The sequence below is a fragment of the Acyrthosiphon pisum genome, chromosome A1 (assembly GCF_005508785.2).
Source record: "Acyrthosiphon pisum isolate AL4f chromosome A1, pea_aphid_22Mar2018_4r6ur, whole genome shotgun sequence".
In the NCBI taxonomy this organism is placed as follows: domain Eukaryota; kingdom Metazoa; phylum Arthropoda; class Insecta; order Hemiptera; family Aphididae; genus Acyrthosiphon; species Acyrthosiphon pisum.
In genome coordinates this window covers 168,707,337-168,731,708 of record NC_042494.1, presented here as the reverse complement: position 1 = coordinate 168,731,708, position 24,372 = coordinate 168,707,337, and the positions used below count along the sequence as shown (strand labels likewise).

Here is a 24,372-nt window from a genome sequence, read left to right as displayed (position 1 = left end):
TCATACAATTCTAAACATCAGAATTAGAAATATTATTATTTTAAAATGATACAATTTATACACAAAATAATGCAAACCATCAATAACACTATAACAAATATTAATAATACATATTATGGATTATTATTTATAAATATTTGTTATTACACTTACACAGTTACACATTAGAATTAAACATGAATAATACAATAAAATTTACCTAGTACCTACCAATATTATAGTACTATAGTCGGTAGTATGTACAATGTACATTGTACATAAATATTAATTATTAATATTTTCCATATGTTTTCCATCTATCCAATAATTTTCATACCTAGTTATATTTGGGACGCAATATTGCTCAACTATAGTATGCACTAAATATTTTATGTAAATTATGTGGAGGGAGGTCATTCTGACTGATTTACTTCTCCAAAAGTGTATGTATGAAAAGTACTTTAGTAGCCAACGGGCAGCGTAGGAACGCAGAACGTCTATGAAAAAAAACTGTTGTTTACTTCACTTTATAGTTATGTAGATTGTAATTTGTAGATGCCCAAATACTCTATAGTTATGTATATATATATACTGTTTTAATGCCGCGTGAAGTAATTTGAGTTTGGCGACCTTAGCCACTTTAATATTATACTTATGTTTCTTTAACAGACTGTCGACCGGAGCCGTTAGGCGACGGAATGTCCCTTGAGTTTGAAGATTGGCGCGACTTGTGTTACTTTAATGGCATAATTGCAGTTTAGCTCCCTCCCACTACCCAATCAGCCGAGATTTAATTGTGTACAAATTGTATCAGAGTGTTACAGTGTAGTACAATTAATAAAATTTGTCGAGTTTAATTTTTTACTGGTTTTTTTTTTATTTATAAAAATACTTACACAATTGTACATGCTAAATGCATTTTTTTTTATATTTTTATGTCATTTAAATCCGAGCACTATTCATCGTAAGTATAGCTTAGAAACTTTTTTTATTTTATTTTTTTAATAGCCTTGTTGCAAATCACCAACTTATGTGTTTTACTGTTACGAGTTTAAGACAATGATACAAAATAATACCAATAGGTACCTAATCCGGTTTTGTACCTAAGTACCTAACTCATTTCACTTCTCTTTTTTTACTATTCTTTTAAAGTTAAAAATAAAATCGTTATATTGTTATCATATTGTTTTTATAATTATTAACTATTCACACAAAACATGGTTTTAATGCAAGTTACACAATCTGTTTATTATTTTATCTTTTAAATATTGTTTTTATATGTTTTATTAAAAATGAATAATATTCTTTATAAATTTGTAATAATTATCTTATTTCTGGTAATAAAAATTTGAGCTACAAAATAAAACATGAGGATGTTTATACATTTTTTTAGACGTTTGTTTACAATATGCAGGCATGCAGTATGCATTTTAGTGACCTACTCTATGATACAAGATACACTCCAAAAGTACAAAGTTTTATTCTTAAGGAGTTGTGCAAAGGCAATTCCTTCAAACCCCGAGGTCATTCCTCGACCACGAATAATATTAAACAATCACAACTAAATAACTAAAATAGTTATTCCAGGTTTTTTAATATGTAATTTCGTCCAAATTTGAGCTTTAAATGAGTATAAAAATAAACTGTGCTTATGTGTTTTTCCGTATCCAAACAGATTATTTGGTAACAGAATTAACTACTTACGTGGAATCTTGTTTTAAATTTTCAATCCTTAGATATAAAAATTGAACATTTTATAAATTTTTAACTAACAAACATTTTATAGATTTTTAACTACGAAATAATTATTCAATTTTAAATTTGATAAATTTTGTCAAAATTCGATCTTTAAATGCTTATAAAAAAAAATTGTGCTATGTATTTTTAATATTTTTTAACTGCTATTGTAACAATATTTCAGTAGCATTGTATTAAATTTTTAATTTTTACAGCTTTTGGCCCAACAGATAAAACTTAATTGATTTTTATAGAAGAAAAAAACTAAAAAAATTGTAAACTGACAATTTTCCGTAAACAGCTCAAAAAGAGTCAAATTATTTTCAAAATGTATTATACAATCATTACAATCACAACAAAATAAATAAAATATTTATTCCAGGTTTTTTAATATGTAATTTCGTCCAAATTTGAACTTAAAATGACTATAAAAATAAACTGTGCTTATGTTTTTTTTAGATTTTTTGGTGACAGAATTAACTATTTACGTGGAATCTTGTTTTAAATTTTCAATCTTTAGATATAAAAGTTGAACATTTTATAAATTTTTAACTATGAAATAATTATTCAATTTTAAATTTGATACATTATGTCAAAATTCGATCTTTGTAATTGCTTATAAAAAAAAATTGTGCCTATGTATTTTTAATATTTTTCAACAGAATTTGTAACAATATATTTGGAGCCTTGTATTAATTTTATACACTTTTTGGCCCTACAGATAAAACTTTATTGATAGGTATTTATAGAAAAAAAAACTAAAAAAATTGAAAACTGACAATGTTCGTAAACTGCTCAAAAAGAGTCGAACTATTTTCAAAACTTTATCGTATTAGATTTAGCATCTTAGATAATGCTAATAATATCATTCAGAGAAATTTTCAATTATCTACAATCGTTCGTTTTTTAATTACAATAAAATAAGAAAATCGTTACAAGAAATAGTGTGAATATTAATTGTTGTATAAATATGAATTTCAAACAATTATAAAAATGTAATTTGACTTTATAGTACCTAGACATTTTTTTTTTTTTGAAAAAGATAGACAAACATATGAGGAATCTTGTATTACATTTTCAAATCTTATATTTAAAAAGAAAATTTTTCATGAATTTCTAAATAATTTGCAAATTTTTGTCATTTTTACGTATTTTGTCAATATTTGAACTTTAGATGCTTATAATAAAAAAATTGTGACTATGGATTTTTAATTTTTTTCATCTGGCTTTGAAACAATATAATAGGAACCTTCTATTAAATTTTCAAGCTTTTTGAACCAACATATAAAATTGTATTGATATTTAAAAAAAAAAAAAACTAAAAAAAATGGAAACTGAAAATGTCCGTTAACAGCTCAAAATAAATCAAAATATTTGAAAAATGTTATGGTGTATAGAAAATGCTAATATAAACATTCAGTCAAAACGTCATGTACCTATGGTTATTTGTTTTAGAGTTGCACCAAAAACCAAAATCGATTTTCTCAACTGGGAAATTTTACTTTTGACCATCCAAAGTACCAACTAGATTCACTTTTTTATCAGAAAAAATATTAAATTGAAGAAAATCTAAGCATTTTAACCGTCCTAAAATGCGATGAAATACAAAAAAAAAATGAAAAAAAAACATTATTACATTCACCGCTCCGCTAGAATCTAAAAATGTAAATTATTGAATTTTTTGAATTTTTTTTTCGAATAATATCATAATAATAAACCCTATCTAAAATAATATCAATCTATTATAGAAGGTATATTTTCCATTTTTTTTTTCGAATATTAACTTATTTAACTGTTTTCTCTTGTTGATGGGCCCCCCATTTTAAACATAAAATCTGGCAAGGGAATGCAATGCATACCTTGCATACCCTATTGTTGTGGCACTGGGGGCACCCTAGGCTGCCACCGTAGCCACGCCTATGCTTGTAACCTACAGTAGTACAGCAAACGACACCCACTTATCCGATTTTAGATTCTGAGTGGAACGATGAATGTATTGATTTTACAATGATGTGTGTTTTTTTATTTTTTTATTTTTTTTGTGTCTGTGTACACGATAAGTAGTCGAAATAATGCTACGATTTTCAACTTCAGTATCTTGTTCGATCAGAAAGTGAATATCGTTGGTGCATTGGGGAGGTCAAAATTTAAATTTCCCAGTGGTTTTCAAAAGCGCCGGGAAAAACAAAAGAAAAATTAAGGAAAAACGGAAATTTTTACGCAAAACCGATTTTTCACAAAATTGAATTTGGTTTTTGGTGTAACTTTAAAAAAAATGACCGTAGATACATGAAATTTTGACTGAATGTTTATCTTAGCATTTTCTATACACCATAACACTTTCAAATACCTATAAAACAAATGATTAAATTTAAATTTAAATATCTTAAAACGATAATATTTAAGATCATTGGTGTTTCTATCTATATTCCCAAATAATTAATATATTTATTTGTTAAACCACCCATTAGGTTTTGTATTACTGAGTTCTAAATATATAAAATATCTTGGTTTCATTATTTTTTTAACAACCTAAGTAATATATTTATTAGATTTTTATGGTATTAAATCTATTTTTATTAATGTCAATTAATTAATTAATTATTATTATTAAAATATTCGTAATAATTTTTATTGGTGGTTTTATCATATTTATTATATATTTTTTTTTATTCATAAATACAATCTAAGCACGTGAACAGGTGTAGCAGATAGTACATATTTGGACCAATTTGGATGGTCTGTTGGATGTGTTGTGCAATTTATAATAACCTCGCCATTATTAAATATGGGTAAAATGGATGTAACACAAATTTTTCAATAACAAATTGATACTTTGTACAATTATACCTCGATTATAACAAATAGTTACGTATAGTATGTTACTATGCTGGTTTATTCTATTTTTCGGTTTATCAGGGGTTAGTAGTATTCTGTACATCCCTGTGGCTACCGATTACTGTTTATTATGCATATTTAGAGAATATTTTAGGGTTTTTTTAGAGCATATTAGCATCATATTTTAAGCTTTTAAGAACCTAAAAATCCGCGCTCTACTTCGAAAAAAGCTGATTTTGTGATTATTATTTAAAAGAATATTTTAGTGGGGATACATATTATACCAAATTCCTTAGCAACTATAGCATATTCTATACAGGAGAGTATGAGAGTACTGTAAAAATTTACCAGGTAAATGTTTTTTTACCCCAAAAAATAGTAAATACAAATACAATAGTTATTATACTTATCATATTAGATTATGAGTGGAACGATAAATGTATTGATTTTACAATGATGTGTGTTTTTTTTTTAATTTTTTTAATTTTTTTTGTGTCTGTGTACACGATAAGTTGTCGAAATAATGCTACGATTTTCAACTTCAGTATCTTGTTCGATCAAAGAGTGAATATCGTTGGTGCATTGGGGAGGTCAAAATTTAAATTTCCCAGTAGTTTTCAAAAGCGCCGGGAAAAACAAAAGAAAAATTAAGGAAAAACGGGAATTTTTACGCAAAATCGATTTTTCACAAAATTGAATTTGGTTTTTGGTGTAACTTTAAAAAAAATGACCGTAGATACATGAAATTTTGACTGAATGTTTATCTTAGCATTTTCTATACACCATAACATTTTCAAAATATTTTGATTTATTTTGAGCTCTTTACGGACATTTTCATTTTCCATTTTTTTTTAGTTTTTTTTCTAAAAATATCAATAAAATTTTATTTGTTGGATAAAAAAGCTTGAAAATTTAATAGAAGGCTCCTAGTATATTGTTTCAAAGGCAGATGAAAAATATTAAAAATCGTTAGTCAAAGTTTTTTTTTATAAGCATTTAAAGTTCAAAAAATGACAAAATATGTAAAAATCACGAAAATTAGCTAATTATTTTGAGTTAATAAATCGTAAACATTTTTCTTTTTAGAACTAAGATTTTAAAATGTAATACAAGATTCCTTATAGGTTAATCTACCTTTATCAAAAAAAAAAAATGTCTATAAGAAACTCAAATTAAATTTTTATGAGCGTTTGAAATTCATATTTTTACAACATTGGATATTCACTCGATTTCTTATGTAACGATTTTCTTATTCTATTGTAATTAAAAAACGAATGACTGTAGATACTTGAAAATTTCAGTGAATGTTGATATTAGAATTTTCTATACACGATAAAAATTTGAAAATAATTTGACTCTTTTTGACCTGTTTATGGACATTGTCAGTTTTCAATTTTTTTAGTTTTTTTTCGATAAATATCAATACAATTTTATTTGTTGGATAAAAAAGAGTAAAAATTGAATGCAAGACTCTTGATATATTGTTACAATAGCAGTTGAAAACTATTAAAAATACATAGGCACAATTATTTTTTATAAGCATTTAAAGATCGAATTTTGACAAAATTTATCAAATTTAAAATTGAATAATTATATTATTATATAACTATATTATTATACAACTATATTATTATATATCTATGATAGTACCACGGTTTGTTGTTGATGTATAACGCGTTACTTAATGGATATTGTGATATGATTAATTTGGAATTTATTATTGATACCTATTTTAGGTCAATTTTTTTTAATACTATAGATAAGTATACCTATAATAGGTATGTCTAAACAGGGTTCCACGTAAATTAATTATAATATATAAATTACTTAATTCACAATTTTACCATCAAATATACTTAGAATATCATAGACCGACAAACCGTCTCCGCTCAGAATCGTTTTTCTTATACAGTGATATTATATCATTGAATTCAAATTTAATACTATCCATTATACAGTGACCCACTTGTAACCTACTGTACAGCAGAGCGACATCCACTTACCCACCTTTTTTTTTTCTATGAATGTCAATAAAACTTTATTTTTTGAGTAAAAATACTTGAAAATTGAATACAAGGCTCCTACTATATTGTTACATTTGAAAAATATTAAAAATCCTTAGTCACAGTTTTTTATTAGCATTTTAAGTTCAAAAATTGACAAAATATGGAAAAATCACGAAAATTAGCAAATTATTTTCAGTTAATAATTCGTAAAAATTTTTCTTTTTAGAACTAAGATTTTAAAATGTAATACAAGATTCTTTATAGGATTATCTACCTTAATCAAAAAAAAAAATGTCTATAAGAAACTCAAATCATATTTTTATGAGCGTTTGAAATTGATATTTTTACAACATATTCAGTTGATTTCTTACGTAACGATTTTTTTATTTTGTTGTAATTAAAAAACCAATGACTGTAGAAATTTGAAAATTTCACTGAATGTTTATATTAGCATTTTCTATATACGATAAAATTTTGAAAATAATTTGACTCTTTTTGAGCTGTTTACGGACATTGTCAGTTTTCAATTTTTTTAGTTTTTTTTTCTATAAATATGAATTAAGTTTTATCTGTTGGGCCAAAAAATGTATAAATTTAATTCAAAGCTCCTGATATATTGTTACAATATCAGTTGAAAAATATTAAAAATACATAGGCACAATTTTTTTTTTATAAGCATTTAAAGATCAAATTTTGACAAAATTTATCAAATTTAAAATTGAATAATTATTTTGTAGTTAAAAATTTATAAAATATTCAACTTTTATACCTAAGGATTGAAAATTTATAACAAGATTCCACGTGGAGTAAATAGTTAATTCTGTCACCAAAAAATCTAAAAAATGCATAAGCACAGTTTGTTTTTATAGTCTAAAAGCTCAAATTTGGACGAAATTACATATTAAAAAACCTGGAATAACTATTTTAGTTATTTTGTTGTGATTGTATAATATTATTCGTGGGTACTTGAAACTTCTAAAGTATACTATTATATATCTATGATAGTACCATGGCTTGTTGTTAATGTATAACGCGTTACCTAATGGATATTGTGATATGAATAATTTTGAATTTATTATTGACACCTACTTCTTATAGGTCAATTTTTTTGTTAATACTATAGATAATAAGTATATCTATAATATGTCTAATACCTAGACTGACAAACCGTCACCACTCAGAATCATTTTTCTTATTCAGTGATATTATATCATTGAATTCAAATTAAATACTATCCATTATACAGTGACCCACTTGTAACCTACTGTACATCAGAGCGACATCCACTTACCCACCTTTTTTAATATAATTAAACTATAAAATATTAACCTTTTAATAACTATAATAGCCAATAGGTAGTTAAATGTAAATAAATATAAATTGTTTGACTTTTAAACATAAAAAAAAAGGAAATGCTGTGTTAATTTTGGTACTTTCATTGTAATTATATATTAATTTTATTGTATTATGAATATTCATAATATATACCGATACAGAAAAATAGATTCATTTTTAGTTTTAATGTTATTATTAGAAAAAACTAATATATTTGTCAAGAATACAACAATTGAAATAACAATCGTATTTAGTATTTACTGCTAAAAAAAATGGCTTTATGAAATTTTATTACTTAACCTTTGATTCTATTTTACCATTTTTACCACCTATTATTGGTAAAGTTACCGATGTTTTTTTCCATCACTATACTATACAATATTTGTGATTTATTATTATTATTTATCAGTTTATATTTTTTATATTTATGTTATTAAGTATAGGGGTCTACTCTCCCCTTTATTCGATTTTCACGGGGTGCCGCCATTAGGAGACTTCCCCCTCCCGTCAATCAAATCACATCAAATTCACTTATTGTATAACTTGTAAATACAGATTGTAAATATAAATTTTTGTTCAATAAAAATATTCGTCCATTATAAAAATTTTTCATAATATTACTAAAACTAATATTTGTGATTTTTAAATAAAATATGTTTGAAGTATTTTTACCCTTGTCGGATTTTATAGTTCGTTTTTATCTGTGTCTTCTTATTCCTAGATTCAAAGTTAATAGAGATTTGATACTTATCACGTTGATGGACAGTCTCGTGGCCACACTCGAAAAAAAAACATCCTTAAAACGTCAATTTTCATTACTGCTATAGCAGTAATGCTTTTAGTACTGCTGTAGGGTTTTATGCTATAGGGCAGTGCAAAATTGTCCGCTGAGATGTCGGGATACACAACAATCTATCCCCTCATAAGACACCATTGAAAATATCACTGCTATAGCAGTAATGACAATTTTTGGAAGGTTTTTATGATACTGCTATAGCAGTTATGTTTAAAAATGCCCCCCCCCCAACATCAACTTTTAACATTACTGCTATAGCAGTACTGCCCATCAACATAATATGGATTTACATAAATATATAAAGCTACATAGGGCATAGCAGTAAAGCTTATTTTTCTATAACTCTGCAATATCTATACTCATCTAACAATAATTATTTATAAACTTAAATCACAGCATAACAATTTTTTTTTGAGTATAACTGTTCAAGAATATTCAATGAAAGAGTCATATATTTATATGTTAACTCTTTGTGTTTAGTTGACTTTCCATACAATAATTACTAACATTGCAGTTTGCTTACTTTTTCTTCATACGGAACAGCAAGGTCATTACAGGAAATAATCTTAATCACATCTTCGGAAGATAAAGATAGGAACTCATCACTTTTAACCACTTCCCTGAAAATAATGATCATTATATAGAACATTGATTACTGAATAATATAAAGAATAAAATTAATTAAATCATACAGAAACTGTTTTTTTATTAATGTTTCAGAACTCGCTAACAATTCCGTACAGTTATGTAAGTCAGCAAACGCTCTAATACCAATACAATTAGATGCATCCAGTTGTTTTTGTAAAAACTCAGCACATGCATTAATTACATACTCTAGCTGTAAGACATTTGCAGCTGGTAACAACACCTTAGAAATCAACAATAATTCACATCAAATGATATGTTATTTGAAGTCAATATTAAATGAATTATTCAAATTATACCTGTACATTTTCATTTGTGACCATAATTTCTCCAGTATAAATATAATCTACTAATACTTGTAAAATGGTGGAATCTAATTCTCTTATATTTACAAGATCTTTGTTTCTCTCATCAAAATTACTAAACATTGCAGAGAAATATGGACTAGCTGCCATTAGGACAATTTTATGACCAAACGTTATACATCCATCATCTGTTTCAAATCTAATATCACATAGAACTTTATTTCTAAAAATAAAAATGTGTTAGGTACTAATATTTATTCTGAAAGAAGCTAAAACTATCGACACCATACTTGCGTAAAGATTGTAAGTCTTCTAGTATTCTATCAGAGTGAAAGCTATTTCTAAAATGTGTTGGTTCACATTCATTTGATTTCAAAACTTGCTTTAGGTTATTTTCACAAGATGATGCCTTAATGGTATCCATTTCTTTTACTGACATAACACCTTTGAAAATATTTTAAAAATAAATATATTTTTAATATCATCATTGAGTTAAAACTTAATACTAAAATTAAGTATCTATGAAGGGGTAAAAAACCAACAAAATAATGATGTTAAGAAATAATCAACTTATTACCTAGGTAGTAAGATTTATTTAAAAAAAAAGTATTCCAATTCTAGTATTCTAACAGAGTGAATTTAATAGTTTTTTCTGAAATGTATTGGGTATTTTCGTTGCAGTGGCGTGTTTACCATGATATAACTAATGTTAAATCAAGGTGTTTACATGGTAGGCCAACTAGGCCTGCCCAATTTAATTTGATTACTTTTTTTTTTTTTATCACAACTCAAGGCTTAAAATATACATACATATATATATATATATACAAGTGTATATCTTAAACCACGGTCTTAGAAGACCGTGTCTTAAACCGTGACATAATCAATATTTATAGATAATATATCAAAATTATTATCACATATTTTGTTATCAGTATTTTTTAAATCGGTTATCACTATACATTGTTACTATATCGGATTTGGCGCGGCGCGCCGTGTAGGAGTGAATAGCTATATATAATAATAGTTGTTTATAGGCTTATAGCATCACAGTTTTAGATAGATTTTATGAAAAATCGTGGTTAAGTTTTACAATTTTATTTCTAGTTTTTAAGAAAACCGTTTACAGTGAACATGAAACGGTTTTTAATATCCAAGCAACCTAATGAACCTCCTTCAAAAACATTTCTAGAAAACAATTTCACAAACACACCAGTTCCAAATATATTATGTACTACTACAACTCATATCCAAGATCCAGACTGTTAAATTTCTTATTATGTTATACCTACCACTTACCTAGTACATAATATTTAGTTAATATTGTTGAAAATAATTTGCTCTACTCTGTAAATTAATAATAATTTGTTTATTTATTTGCTGATTTTGTAATTTTTAAGTGGTTTTTCTCTAAAATGTCTATAAAGAATAAAGACTGTTAAATTTCCTATTATGTTATACCTAGGTACCATTTACCTAGTACATATTTAATCAATATTGTTAAAAATTATTTACTTTTTAAGTGCCTATTATTAAATAAAAAAATAAACCTAAATACAGCAAGTATAATGGTCAAAATTGAAAACCTAAAAATGTACTATCCATAATGCTATTTTTTACAGGCCAAATCTTTAAGGTGTAGAGTAAACAAACTACACAACTAAATGGGCCTACCCAATTATTTTGTGATGGACACGCCACTATTTCGTTGCATTTCAAAACTGGCATTATATAATTCTCACATGATGAAGTCAGTGAATCCATTTCTTTTACTGACATTACACCTTTGAAATTTTAAAAATTATGATATATTTTTATATCATCATTTCTACTTAATACTAAATTTTAGAAGTTGCGGAGACCAACAAAATACTGTTGTTAAAAATTACTAAGTCATAAGAAATATAAATAATTTTTGAAATAATAATAAGCTATTAATGATGTTCATTGGAACAATGTATTTTACAAATAGTATGTAGATTTTATGCATAATGCCACGGGTGTATTTTTATTTCTTTAGTTTTTAGCTCTAACATTAGTACAGAGCATTATAAAATAATTATATAATATGTTAACTATATTTAGCCAATGTATAATATTATAACTGTTGTAGCAAGTAGGCGTTGAAATCAAAAATAAAAACAAGAAATGTTAATTTTATTATTAATTGTTCTTTACAATATTATTTTTATCTATTTTTTATTGAAAATTATGAATATATTAATTTGCTATGTTACAGCAAGAATTTATATAAATAATTATAAAAACATACAATAGGTATACTGATTCTATATTAGATTTAAAATTCATATTGGGGCTTTTCATTTTATTTTATTTTATCAGAATAAATAAGGTGTCTTTCAAAAAGTAAGTATGATTGTATACTAATAACGAGACTAATAATATACCCAATAATATATAGGTACAACAAATCTATTATTTGTCACTTCACACGTCACATCATGAATATCAGTATTATTATAAGTATTGTAAGTAAAATATTACACTGTGTCTAGACGTTCAACCATAATAGGGAAGATAACGTATGCTTGACCATCGTTGGACGTCTAGACACAGCAGAAATATAAAATATTATTGAATTTAATTTAATTTATAGATTATTATATATTTTCTTACTGGTTTATTGTAGTTGGATTCAAATCACTGTAATAGTGGAAAATGCTGCAGGAAAATAAGTATGGTATTGAAATATAGGCTTAAATTATATTCAATGTAACACTGATAATTAAAATGTATATATTCAATATATTTTATCCTACAATTTAAATTAGAAAATATTAAATAACCACCTGTATCAGATGCCGAATCTCAACGAACAGAGCACACAGACTAGTGTAGTAGTATTGACTGTGCAGTGAGTGTGCGTCTCGCATATGTATCTCGAGGTTTGATTGAATAGTGGGTACTTTCTACCAACCATTAACGACTATAAACTGAAAACTCAAAATTTAATAATAATGTATGAAAATAATAACACAACAACAAATTATATTATAATTTATAAAGTATGTGTTTACTATATTTTAATATTTTATTCAGTTCTGTTCACGATTAAAGAGAGTGTCTTTAGCCGTTGTTCTGTTACCCCACCATATTAAAAAGACGAAATATATGACTTACCAAAGTGGTAATAGGAACTAACCAGTAACCACATTTAAAGAAAAATTTAAATTCTACTGAAAAATCCCGCCTTTATTCGAAATACTGTTTGGTTATAATAATATATCAACTAATCAAATATATTAATTCAATAATTTATACGAAAAATCTGACCTGAAAATAAATAAATTATGTATGGTTTCTTCTGTTTTTTCTATTAATCATAATGGTGGGGAGGACAATATGTTAAAAATATTTGGATATTATGTTAATCTCTCCTTATGGTTATTTTTCTAAAAATATTTTGTATTGTATACTTACCATTATATAAAATTACTTCATGCAAGATTTGTATCCGGTGGGGCATGTTCTAAACTAAGTAATCTTGAATGCCTTAACAAATTAGGCACAAAAGGTAAAAATAATATCACAGTTGATGAATTGTAAATTAGTGTAGAAAATACTTTTATTTCTATGAAACAGTATGATGAATGTAATTTACTCTATCCATTTAAAACTTCAATTATTTTTGTAGGTAAAAGTATATGTCTATTTAATAAAAATATTAATACTTAATTAAATGAAAGCAAGATTGGAATTAAAATCAAAATAATTAATTTGTTTAAATTGTAAGTTTTTATTACCTAGTGATAAGATATAAAATGTAAGTATTAATTCTTCTATGTATTAAAATAAATCAAGAAGGTATATAACTCTATAAGTTCTATGTACTTACCTATAATTGTTGTAATAATTATAAATTATCTTCTTATTAATTAGTTATTATAGGTACCAAAAATAATTTTACCATATAATATAATAAACGCTAAAATGTATGTATTTTGTCACCAGTCTAAGAATTTATATTCTTTACAGCATATTCTTAGAGCATATTATATCTATTACAATATTAGTGAAAGTAGATTTATTCAGCTATGGTGAGTGGTTATTTCTATTCTTGACTATATTATACCTTGAAACTAGGTACTATGAAAAATGGTAGAAATTACTATTGATCTGTTATTATTTGTAAAAATGTTCCAAATATAGTAAATACCACATATAATATTACATTATATATTTTATATTTTTGTAAAAGCATTTATAGAATGATTATATTTACTCCTTAGTATAAATATTTTAATGACTTAGAAACAACTGATGATAATTTTAATTTAGATACAAACAAATTTTCTCACTTAAAAAATTGAAGTTTGTACCTCACTGGGCGATGAAACTAGATAAGTAGTTAAAAAATATCATACATAAAGAAATAAAAATATCATAAAATTCTAAACATCAGAATAAGAAAAATTATTATTTTTAAAACGATACAATTCACACACAAAATAATGCAAACCATCAATAACACTATAACAAGTATTAATAATACAAGTTATGGATAATTAATATTTGTTATTACATTTACACAATTACACATTAGAATTACCTAAACAAGAATAATACAATTATAAATATAATTACATAATATTACCTATTGATAATAATTTATAAGTGTATTTACTCTCAAACCGCTCAATAAACCATATTATTGGAAATACAAAAATACATTTCTAAAAGTCAAGTCATAATCATAGGCGAAATAATAATTAAAATATTTGACTTATCCTCTATCTATACATTTCTCTCCATGATTTTCTAATGTTAAACACAAAAATCTTGTGAGCGATCACTGTCAGCGGTCAATGATAAAAATATGAATGTATAATAAAAATATAATATTAAAATGTTAAAATAAGTATAATCGACAATAATTTTCTACGGGTATATCCATAGGCGCAAATCCCCGTGGATTTAGGGACTAAGCCCTCCCAAAAATGTCCATAGCCCCCCCAAACATTTCCTACATTTTGTCTTAAGCTTATTCAATATTATCAAAGTAAGGCTTTAGCCCCCCCCCCTCTCCCCCCATCCAAACGTTATTTGCGGCTATGGGTATATCACCACGTAATAAACATTACCGTCTGGCGACTTGTTACATAAAACTATTACTTGCTAAAGTATAAAAATAAACGTCAAATGTCTAAATTAAACAATAACTGATCAAACCCATTATTCGAGATAAGAATTCTAAAAACAGATTTGAATATGGCGTCAAGTCTACTTGAAATCGACTTTCCCACAAGTTTGATATAATCCCCCCAAATTCCTAAAAATGTCATATTAAAAAAAGAGTATTTAAAAATTGTATTTTAATTTTTGGAGACGTTAAAATCAAAAAATCAAAAATGTAGGAAAGTCGATTTCAAGTAGACTTGACGACAAATTCAAATCTGTTTTTAGAATTCTTATTGCTTCATTAGATCAATTGGTATGTTTGGCAAAGAACCAGTCCAAAATCCTATATCGAGTGTGTGTTAGACAAAAACAGAAAATCACGGTATCCAATCCCCTATTTAGTAGGCATCATGATATGGACTGGTCACGTATACCCAAATATCGGTCAGGAATTAATGTTATAGGCATGACAAAATATATATTTTGTCATGGTTATAGGTACAAAACTATGCGATAGTGACGCACTCTAGCGGAAAACATATAGAAGTTAATAATGTTATTTATATTATTTCAATCTTGAATTAGGTACAATATATTATAATTTATTATAAATAATTATTATTAGGTATAATAATTTGTTTTGAAATCTTAAAGCAATACTCCAAGCTTCCCACAATAAATACTATGAATATTCAATATTTTGTTATTTTTTGTTGCTACAAATCCGACATTTTAATTAGCCTTGTTGGCAAGTACTTTTGAGTCTTGTTCAATCTATGTATGATGAATGAATATTTAAGATTAATTAAACCAAATACCACGTTGATTGCAAATAATTTAATGAATAATATTATTCATCGACTCCTAATTTATTATAAATAAATTTAAATTAGCGATTAAAAATATATACATGCAATCGTTTAACCAGTGTCTCATAATTCTTATAAATTTTATATTGATTTGTATTGTTATAGTTATTATGTTTTATTATATTGGAAAAATTAAATTAAAACTATACTTATTAAAATGTGTTAAAATGTAAATAATTATGTAATAGACTCCCTACTCCCGCCACAAGCTTTACTTACAGGTAGTAGGTATCAACATAATATGAACAATTTATTGTAAATATTATACACTATTACTACACACTTTTTAATTTCTTATTCCACACTTGGCATTTCGTACTACACACAATTTTAGTCCCTGCCAGAGCGACACCCACTTGCCAACAAATTTAATATGTATATTATATATCACAATATTATTTTTTTGGGGTAGAATATTCCCATTTACGATATTATATCCCCATACAGTCGTCACCAAATAGAGAATAAACCCGTAGTAGCTAGTGTCGACCATGTCACGTGTGGTAAACAATTATTTTTTACAAACTTGTTTTTTATACTTATTGCTTTATGTTGAGCTGTGTGTTGTGTAACCAAATACCAATTAAACAACGAATATGATAAATAAAATATTTAGAAATGTTGTGGACAATTAAGAAAACAAATAGATAAAAAAAAGTTGGGGAAGTAGGTGTCGCTCTGCTGTACAGTAGGTTACTGTAATGTATTGTATTAAATTTGAATTCAATGATATAATAACATTGTATAAGAAAACGATTCTGAGCGAAGACGGTCAGTCAGCCTATGGTATTCTAAGTATATTTGATGGTAAAATTGTGAATAAAGTAATTTATATATTATAATTAATTTACGTGGAACCCTGTTTTAAATTTTTCAATCCTTAGCTATAAAAGTTGAACATTTTGTAAGTTTTCAATTTGATAAATTTCGTCAAAATTTGAACTTTAAACGCTTATAAAAAAAATATGTGCCTATGTATTTCTAATAATTTTCAACTTCTATTGTAACAATATTATATCAGGATTCAGAATCATCGTATTAAATGTTACGATTTTTGGCTCAAAAAAAAGATTTGCTATTGATATTTATATAAAAAAAATTTGAAATTGTTCATTAATAGCTCAAAAAGAGTTAAAATATTTTCAAAATTGTATGGTGTATAGAAAATGAAAATATATACATTCACTGAAATTTTCATGTATTTACAATTTATAGTTACCCAACACTATTAGGAATTTTAAATTTTAACCCCCCATAAGTGCACCGACCATCGAACAAGAAAACAACTTTACTGTTGAAAGTAATTAAAGCAGTTTTAGGCACCCGAAAAGGTGGTGACAGACACAAAAATATAAATAATAAATAAAACATAAAATAAAAAATAAAAAAAACACATAATTGTAAAATCAACAAATTTATCGCTCCGATTAGGATCTCAAGTAATATAATTATTTGGTTAGATTCCATCATTGATTAAATACTTAAGTATATAAGTATTTAAAGTAATTAATGTTTATACTTGTATTTACTTAAAAATGATAAGAATTTTTTTGAATAATTATGTTATTTGTTAGCTTTAAAAATAAGGTTAGTATGATAATTAATTGTAGGTATACGAAAAAAAAGTAACTGATTTTTAACTAAGAGAAGTTAATTTTAAAATTCTAATAAAATTAACTTAACAAATTAAAAAAAAAAAAATGAACTTGACCAGCCTTGGACTAAAATGTCTACATTCATCGCATAACTTAATTCAAAATGAAAAACTGTAAAAATGACTCTCCAACAATAGCATAATAAAATATTAAAAAATATTTTCTTACCTTAGGTAATACAAATTTTAATGAGAGTCGGTTGTTGCTCAATGTATACACACAAAATATTATTGTATAAACACAAAATAAAAAAAAAAAATACAAAAAAGTTAAATAAAAAAAAGTATACTCAAGTATCTGTCATGTAGCACGTAAGTCAAACGAAGATGGTCAATAACTGAGTTTATATCTCATGGGGATTGGCTTTTATAGATTTTCATATCGATGAATACAATTAATAATATTCATATGTGCATAGTAATAAAGCGATGAAATTATAAATTATTTTATACTTATTTTATTACATTGCTTAGATAGTAAAATATACAATATGAAAGATAATATGAACGACAAATTATAGATGCAGATCGTCCTGTCATAATATTGCTCTAATTACGAGCACGTGAGGCGGTGGAATCCCGTCCCGTTTCTCTAATACTTAATATTTTTTCATAATTTTTTTACCAAAAGACAGAGTTTAACATACTTAAGTCTTGGTGTAAGTTTTATAAGTCTTAGTTCATTTTTGAACTAATTACAGCTCGTCCAGTCTACAATTTGGAATATATTTCAGCATCTGTGGCGGTGGAATCCCGTCCCGTTTCTCCAATACTTAATATTTTTTCATAATATTTTTACCAAAAGATAGGATTTAATAGACTTAAGTTGTGGTGTAAGTTTCATAAGTCTTTGTTAATTTTTGAATTAACTACAGCTCGTCCCGTCTACAATTTGGACGATATTTCAACACCTGTGGCGGTGGAATCCCGTCGCGTTTTTCCAATACTTAATATTTTTTCATAATTTTTTTACCAAAAGATAGGGTTTAATCTACTTATATTTTCGATATACGTTTAAAAAGTCTTAGTTCATTTTTGAATTAGCTACAGCTCGTCCCGTCTACAATTTGGCTATATTTCAGCACCTGTGGCGGTGGAATCCCGTCCCGTTTCTCCAATACATAATTTTTGTTCATAATTTTTTACCAAAAGATAGGGTTTAATGTACTTAAAATTTTGATATACGTTTCATAAGTCTTAGTTCATTTTTTAATTAACTACAGCTCGTCCCGTCTTAATATTGACCTAATTACGCGCACGTGTGGCGGTGGAATCCCGTCCCGTTTCTGCAATAGTTTATATTTTTTCATAATTTTTTTACCAAAATATAGGGTTTAATCTACTTACATTTTTGATATATGTTTAATAAGTCTTAGAACATTTTTGAATTAACTACAGCTTGTCCCGTCTACAATTTGGACTATATTTCAGCACCTGTGGCGGTGGAATCCCGTCCCGTTTCTCCAATACTTTTTATTTTTTCATAATTTTTTTAACTTAAAATTTTTATATACGTTTTATAATTTTTAAATCATTAAGTACCTACTTAATTGCAAATCATCCAGTTCGATATTTTGCTGTAACCTGTAATTCTGTACTGTTTTCACATGAATACATATTTTTCGCTTATATATTCTTGGTTAATATACCTATGTATTTAATGTATAATTAAGTTATATATTTAATAATATAATAGTTTTATATTTAAATATTATACTAAATATAATATTAGTCGTAATTAGAAAGTATTTTTTCGCTTGGCATGTGTAGGCAGCACTGTTTTTCTTATCACTGTGTGGAATGGAATCGGTCCCGTCATGAGTTTTAGTCACGAACTACTACATAGGACTGGACACTGTATAAAATAAGGTGGCTGCAAAGTTGTACGGTGGTCGTACGTTCGCTATGTAGCTGCTCTCTGGTGGCATTTTTTTATACTGTGCTGTTGTAAATTATTTTATGTGATAAGTCGTGACTAGTCACTAGTGATAACTGAAAAACGATCAAAAATACAAAAATTCAAATCAACGACAAACTTTTTATATTCACTATTATTTCTAAATAAATGAATGCGTAGGTATTACTAGTTATTATGTTGCTACCAATTTGGAAAGTTTTTTTTTTTGCGTGATTTCTAACTTGCTTTTGATTAGACATACTTGAGTATTCTCTCATTCTCATGGTAATATAATAAGTAAATATAAATTACATATTTAATTACATATTCATAAATTTTTCATATTTCATAAGTCTATGTATATAAATATTATGTTTATAAAAGTAAAATTCGAAATGTAGTAAATCTAGTACGTCACTAGATAGCATCACAGTCGCAAACGTACATACCCGTACAACTTTGTGACCGGTGTCCCACCCTCCCCCTGCCCGGAGTGTCCAGTCCTATGTAGTAGTTCGTGGTTTTAGTATTACCCGTAAATGACACATACATCATATTATCAAAAACGTATTCGATTACAAACGTATTATATTTTATAGTACTAAAACTAGTAAAACATACTGTGTAAGCCTAACACAACTCACAAGTTTGAGAGTAATGGGTTTAAATTTTGTACTAGTAAATTTAAGTAAACAATATATTATTACCTTGATTAAATAGATTCAAATGTAAATATAATTTGTTTTATCAAACAAACAAAAAAACGAAACGCAGATCACTAACTTACGAAGGTAACTTCAATTAACATTGAAAATATTCACTTAAAGAAATCTAAAATTTAGAATACTAGAATCTGAATTCTGATTTCTGAAATAATGATAAATGACAATTAATAAATATAGTAAACAACTACTCTTATCACGGAAGATATTAAATTTCATTATTTAACACGGCTATATATAGTAACTATCTTTAATCGTGCTATTCAAGAAAATTCTAACAATTCCATTGTTATTACAAGACGTAAGGGCAGGGGCGGATTTACCCATAGGCCACCAAGGCACGTGCCTAGGGCCCAATAATTTTTGGGGCACAATTTTTTAGTTAATTATTAGTTTTTAGTTTTTCATTATTTCATAATTATTATACTTGCCTAAATTTATATTTTATATTATTTTTTTTTCGTATACAACTTGCATGAAACTGGAGAATGGCTCACGTAGTCACGTCGCAGTAACGTTTTAATTTATAAGCTATAATAACCTTGTCTTTTAAATTTTATCCTGCGACCGGCGCGCGCTGCGCTGTGCCGTCGCCGCTAGAGGTTCGACATCGACACTCGACGAGGCGGTTGCCGGCGTTGCCTATGTTAATGTATGGGAGGTGGTATACGGGTGTGCGGCGTAAACACGTACAATACTGTGAATGGCGCATGCGCAAAACGCCAGCCAAGGCAGTCAAATATACTACCTCGGGCCGCCCGGTACATTGTATATAGCCGCTCTACTAGCTAGGTGGGGGACAGCTCGCACAGTGTTTACTGGAATGACCCGCCTCACCCCGCACCCGGCACCACAATTAGAATACTGGAATTAATTCTAGAAATCAGATGTCTTGATAAAGTAATTAATAATAATAAACATTCAACATTGTGACAACGCGCGACGCTGGCACTGTCGCCCGTCTCCTACATAGTGCATACTGCTCAAGAATATGCTAATCGATTACGATTATAGAGACTAGAGTGCTCACCAGTCACCACCATGATTTACCTAATAATTTACCTAACCTAAATAACTTAACAGAGTAATTTCCTCCATTCGGGAACAAAAGCCCCTATCCCCCCTCATTTTGAGTTGGCCATAAGTTGGCCCATAACTCGGTGGTGTTTCAATTTAATGACCCCGGACCAACAAGAAACCGTTCCGGAGGGGCAGGATTACAGGTTTCCGTTTTAGGGAACGGGGCACCCCTCCCCCTTTTTGGCTTTTTGCTTTTTTGCTGTATTTCAGTCCAGTTTGTCCGGTTTTAGAAGATCAATATTACTTACTGTATTTTTTTCATCGGAAGATGCCACGACGGGTATCGACGGCGAAATCGAAATTACAACAATAATAAGGCACATAACGGAGATTTTTCAAAAAGGTGTGTTTCAATTTAATATAATATTAAAACACGACTGTGGATGGACGGGTGGTGTCGTAACACCCAAAACACCCCTCCCCTCCGCCAGCTACACGCATCAGTCAATACTCAATGGTGATATTTGTACTTATCGTTGTTACTTAATTAACTAAATACAATTTTAAAAATGTACCTCGGCCGATGTCTCGTAGATGTTGTGGAAAAAAAGAATATTTTGTCTGAATGCAAATCGAGTTAATCGTTGCGACGTATTATTGGAATAATTATAAGAATCGTAAGATAAGAAATCGTAATTATAAGAATTATAAGATTCTAATTATTAGAATCGTGTGTTTGAGTGAAAAAAAACATTTTTTCATGATCACAATATCACTTACTGACATGTGCGTGCGAGTGCGTGTGAGAGCCCTCCGTACCGCTACAATTGACCCGCATGTACGCCACACACACCAATAATCATTTGCGACTAACACATAGATCACGGGTAGCGACAACGAGATTAGAAATTGCCTAAATGATTCTCCTTAAATCAATGCGATGCGAGGTCCCTTAATAAAAACTGTAGAAACTAGAGTTATAATTTAAATGTATGAAGCGAACTTCATTTGTAAATCAATGATAAATAATAATACTTGCTAAGACTCCAAACGAAGAAACGGATGTAATAACTGATGGGGCACATTAAATTATGGACAAAGAGTGTCTACTTTAGTCTTTAATTTTGAACATTGCTCATTGGTTGAATTAATGATATTATTAAAAAGGAACACATGTACCTAAATTGCCTATACATTACGCCGTGCAATAAATTGTCATCTACTAAGAGTAGTGTAAAAATGTAAAATATTATTTATGTATCTATATAATTTATTATTATAATTTGTTTGCACAAAACAATAATAGGAATAATATCATATAGTTGTGTTATTTTTATTTCAGATTCCAGGACTCGTCTTAATCGGGTGCGTCGTCTAGGCACTAGGTAAGTGGCATGCATATTATACCTAATTATTATCGTTGACACCAAATGAACGTTAGCTGGTTTAATCGTGGTTTAATACTTAAGAATTTGAAAATTCCAAAACCCAGAGTTTGAGTAAATTCATTATGAAATTTAAAAATGGAGGTGAACTTTCTTGGTGAATCTATCTGCACAAGATATATACTCTCGGCACCAATATATCTACTATACTATTATAGTGGACTTTTATAACAGTGTACAGTGAAAGTGTGAAACCTTTAAATACCGGACACTCTCGATTACCGAAGTTGTCTGCTATTTGGAGGTGTATAGAGGTTTACATTAAGGGTGGTTTCAGTGTAATATAGGTACTGTATGGGTTAAAAAGTATTTCTGTTACAAGACACTATCGGCGAAAATTGTTAAACAATTTTATTGTTATTTTTCTGATTCATTGATTTGTGGTCGTGACATGACGTCGCACACAATACTTCAAGTTTCAACAATAAACAATTAATAAATATTTTTTGTTTGTCACGTAGCTCTCTTATTTATAATATTGAGCTGCTGGGAAATCGAGTTACCAAATGGTAGCCCGCGGATGGAATTGATCGGGCCCAAGGACAAAGAAATGTATTATTTAAACAAAAGTATTTTTGATGGTAAGTAAAATTTGGTTAGGTAGTATTTTATTTTTACTATATATTTTGATTAATGTGGCGATCAAAAAATATTAATTTGTGATCCCTGGGTTCTGTACTATTATTTTATTAGTGCTGTCAGTAAGCACTTATGAAGTTATTCAAAAAAACAATATCCACAAATCCCAAATTTGTACAAAAAATAATCATACAACCATACAAGTATTTGGAGTATTTTCAATATAATTTAGCTAAAATCGATAGTTAGGTATATCGTATATGTGTTTATTGTTTTTAAATAATATTTATTTTTATATTAATAGTCTTATAATATAATGATGGTTTGCAATTTTGCACAATACCTACACAATAAACAATACATATTTTTTTAAATTCAAACGATATAGTTATAGACATGTTTTATTATAATATAGGAAGCTATACCTGTACGTTGTATTTTTTGTATAGTCCAAAAACAAAATGCCTAGATAAAACAATCGATTATATTCCATTCGGACAATTATTCCAATCAACAATAATATACCACCGGTAAATTTTAAATGATTTTTTTTTTTTAAATTAACAAATTGTACAAAACATATTATTCTATCAACTACTATCAATGTATAAGACTCGAAGAGCTGAAAATTAGTTAAAACATATTGTTGACTCCAAAAATATAATTATGTTAAGAATTATTATAATCGAACGCTATACTAAAAAAATAAACCACTAAGTATTCTGTACTTAAAAAATTGAAGAACTTTTAGATTTGAACGGGTCATATATTATAAGAAATACATTTTTATATTTTAAAGCGTTGATCAAATATTTGAAAAACTACTTCGGGCAAAGATATCTATTTGCCAAATTATTTTTTATCTCTGCGCCTATTGTTATTGGGATTCAACCCGTTTACCTTCAATCGTTGAACGCTATTGGTTATAACAATAGAGAATTGAAATTTTTCATTGTATTTGAAATAACGCTTCAGTTTTCAACTTCAGTATCTTTTCCGTTGAGAAAGTGAATCTAGTTGGTGCATTGGGGAGGTCAAAACTCTTAGTAGTTTTCAAAAAAGCCAGGAAAAACAAAATAAAAATTAGTGAAAAACGGAAATTTTCAAGCATTGTTTTGGTCAACATTTCCCCACAATACCAACTAGATTCACTTTCCTACCAGAATAGGCAGAATATATTGTGCTGAAGTAGAAAAATTGTCCCATTAAGGTGAAGTGGGGTAAGTGTGACGCAAAAATGAAAAGTTCATTTTGAATTTGACAATACTTTTTTTGTTTTCAACTTAAAGTTGTTATTGTTCCATAATGCAACACCTCTAGATATACATAATTGGAATTTATAGTCAAAAAAGTTATATTATCACTCACCCAAGAATAATTTTTTTTTTTTTTTAAATTTTAAAACG

At 27.4% G+C, this 24,372-nt stretch overlaps 2 protein-coding genes across 5 annotated transcripts in view; one reads left to right on the top strand and one right to left on the bottom strand.

The window, feature by feature from the left end:
* Positions 1-12,673, bottom strand: part of LOC100158704 (kelch-like protein 3) — a 255,214-nt gene extending 242,541 nt beyond the window's left edge. Inside the window, exons 1-5 of one of the 4 annotated variants that reach the window (XM_029486636.1) lie at positions 12,452-12,664; positions 12,279-12,323; positions 9,932-10,085; positions 9,636-9,864; positions 9,384-9,559 (exon numbers count right to left, since the gene is read on the bottom strand). In XM_029486636.1, the coding sequence (XP_029342496.1) occupies positions 9,384-9,559; positions 9,636-9,864; positions 9,932-10,080 (554 nt within the window). In that variant the 5' untranslated portion in view covers positions 10,081-10,085; positions 12,279-12,323; positions 12,452-12,664. Of the gene's footprint in view, positions 1-9,383; positions 9,560-9,635; positions 9,865-9,931; positions 10,086-12,278; positions 12,324-12,451 lie in introns of all 4 variants that reach the window. The other 3 variants (XM_029486637.1, XM_029486635.1, XM_029486634.1) reach the window with 3 other exon arrangements.
* Positions 1-24,372, top strand: part of LOC100570512 (ring canal kelch homolog) — a 278,429-nt gene that overhangs the window by 221,995 nt on the left and 32,062 nt on the right. The gene's annotated exons all lie outside the window — the stretch shown is intronic.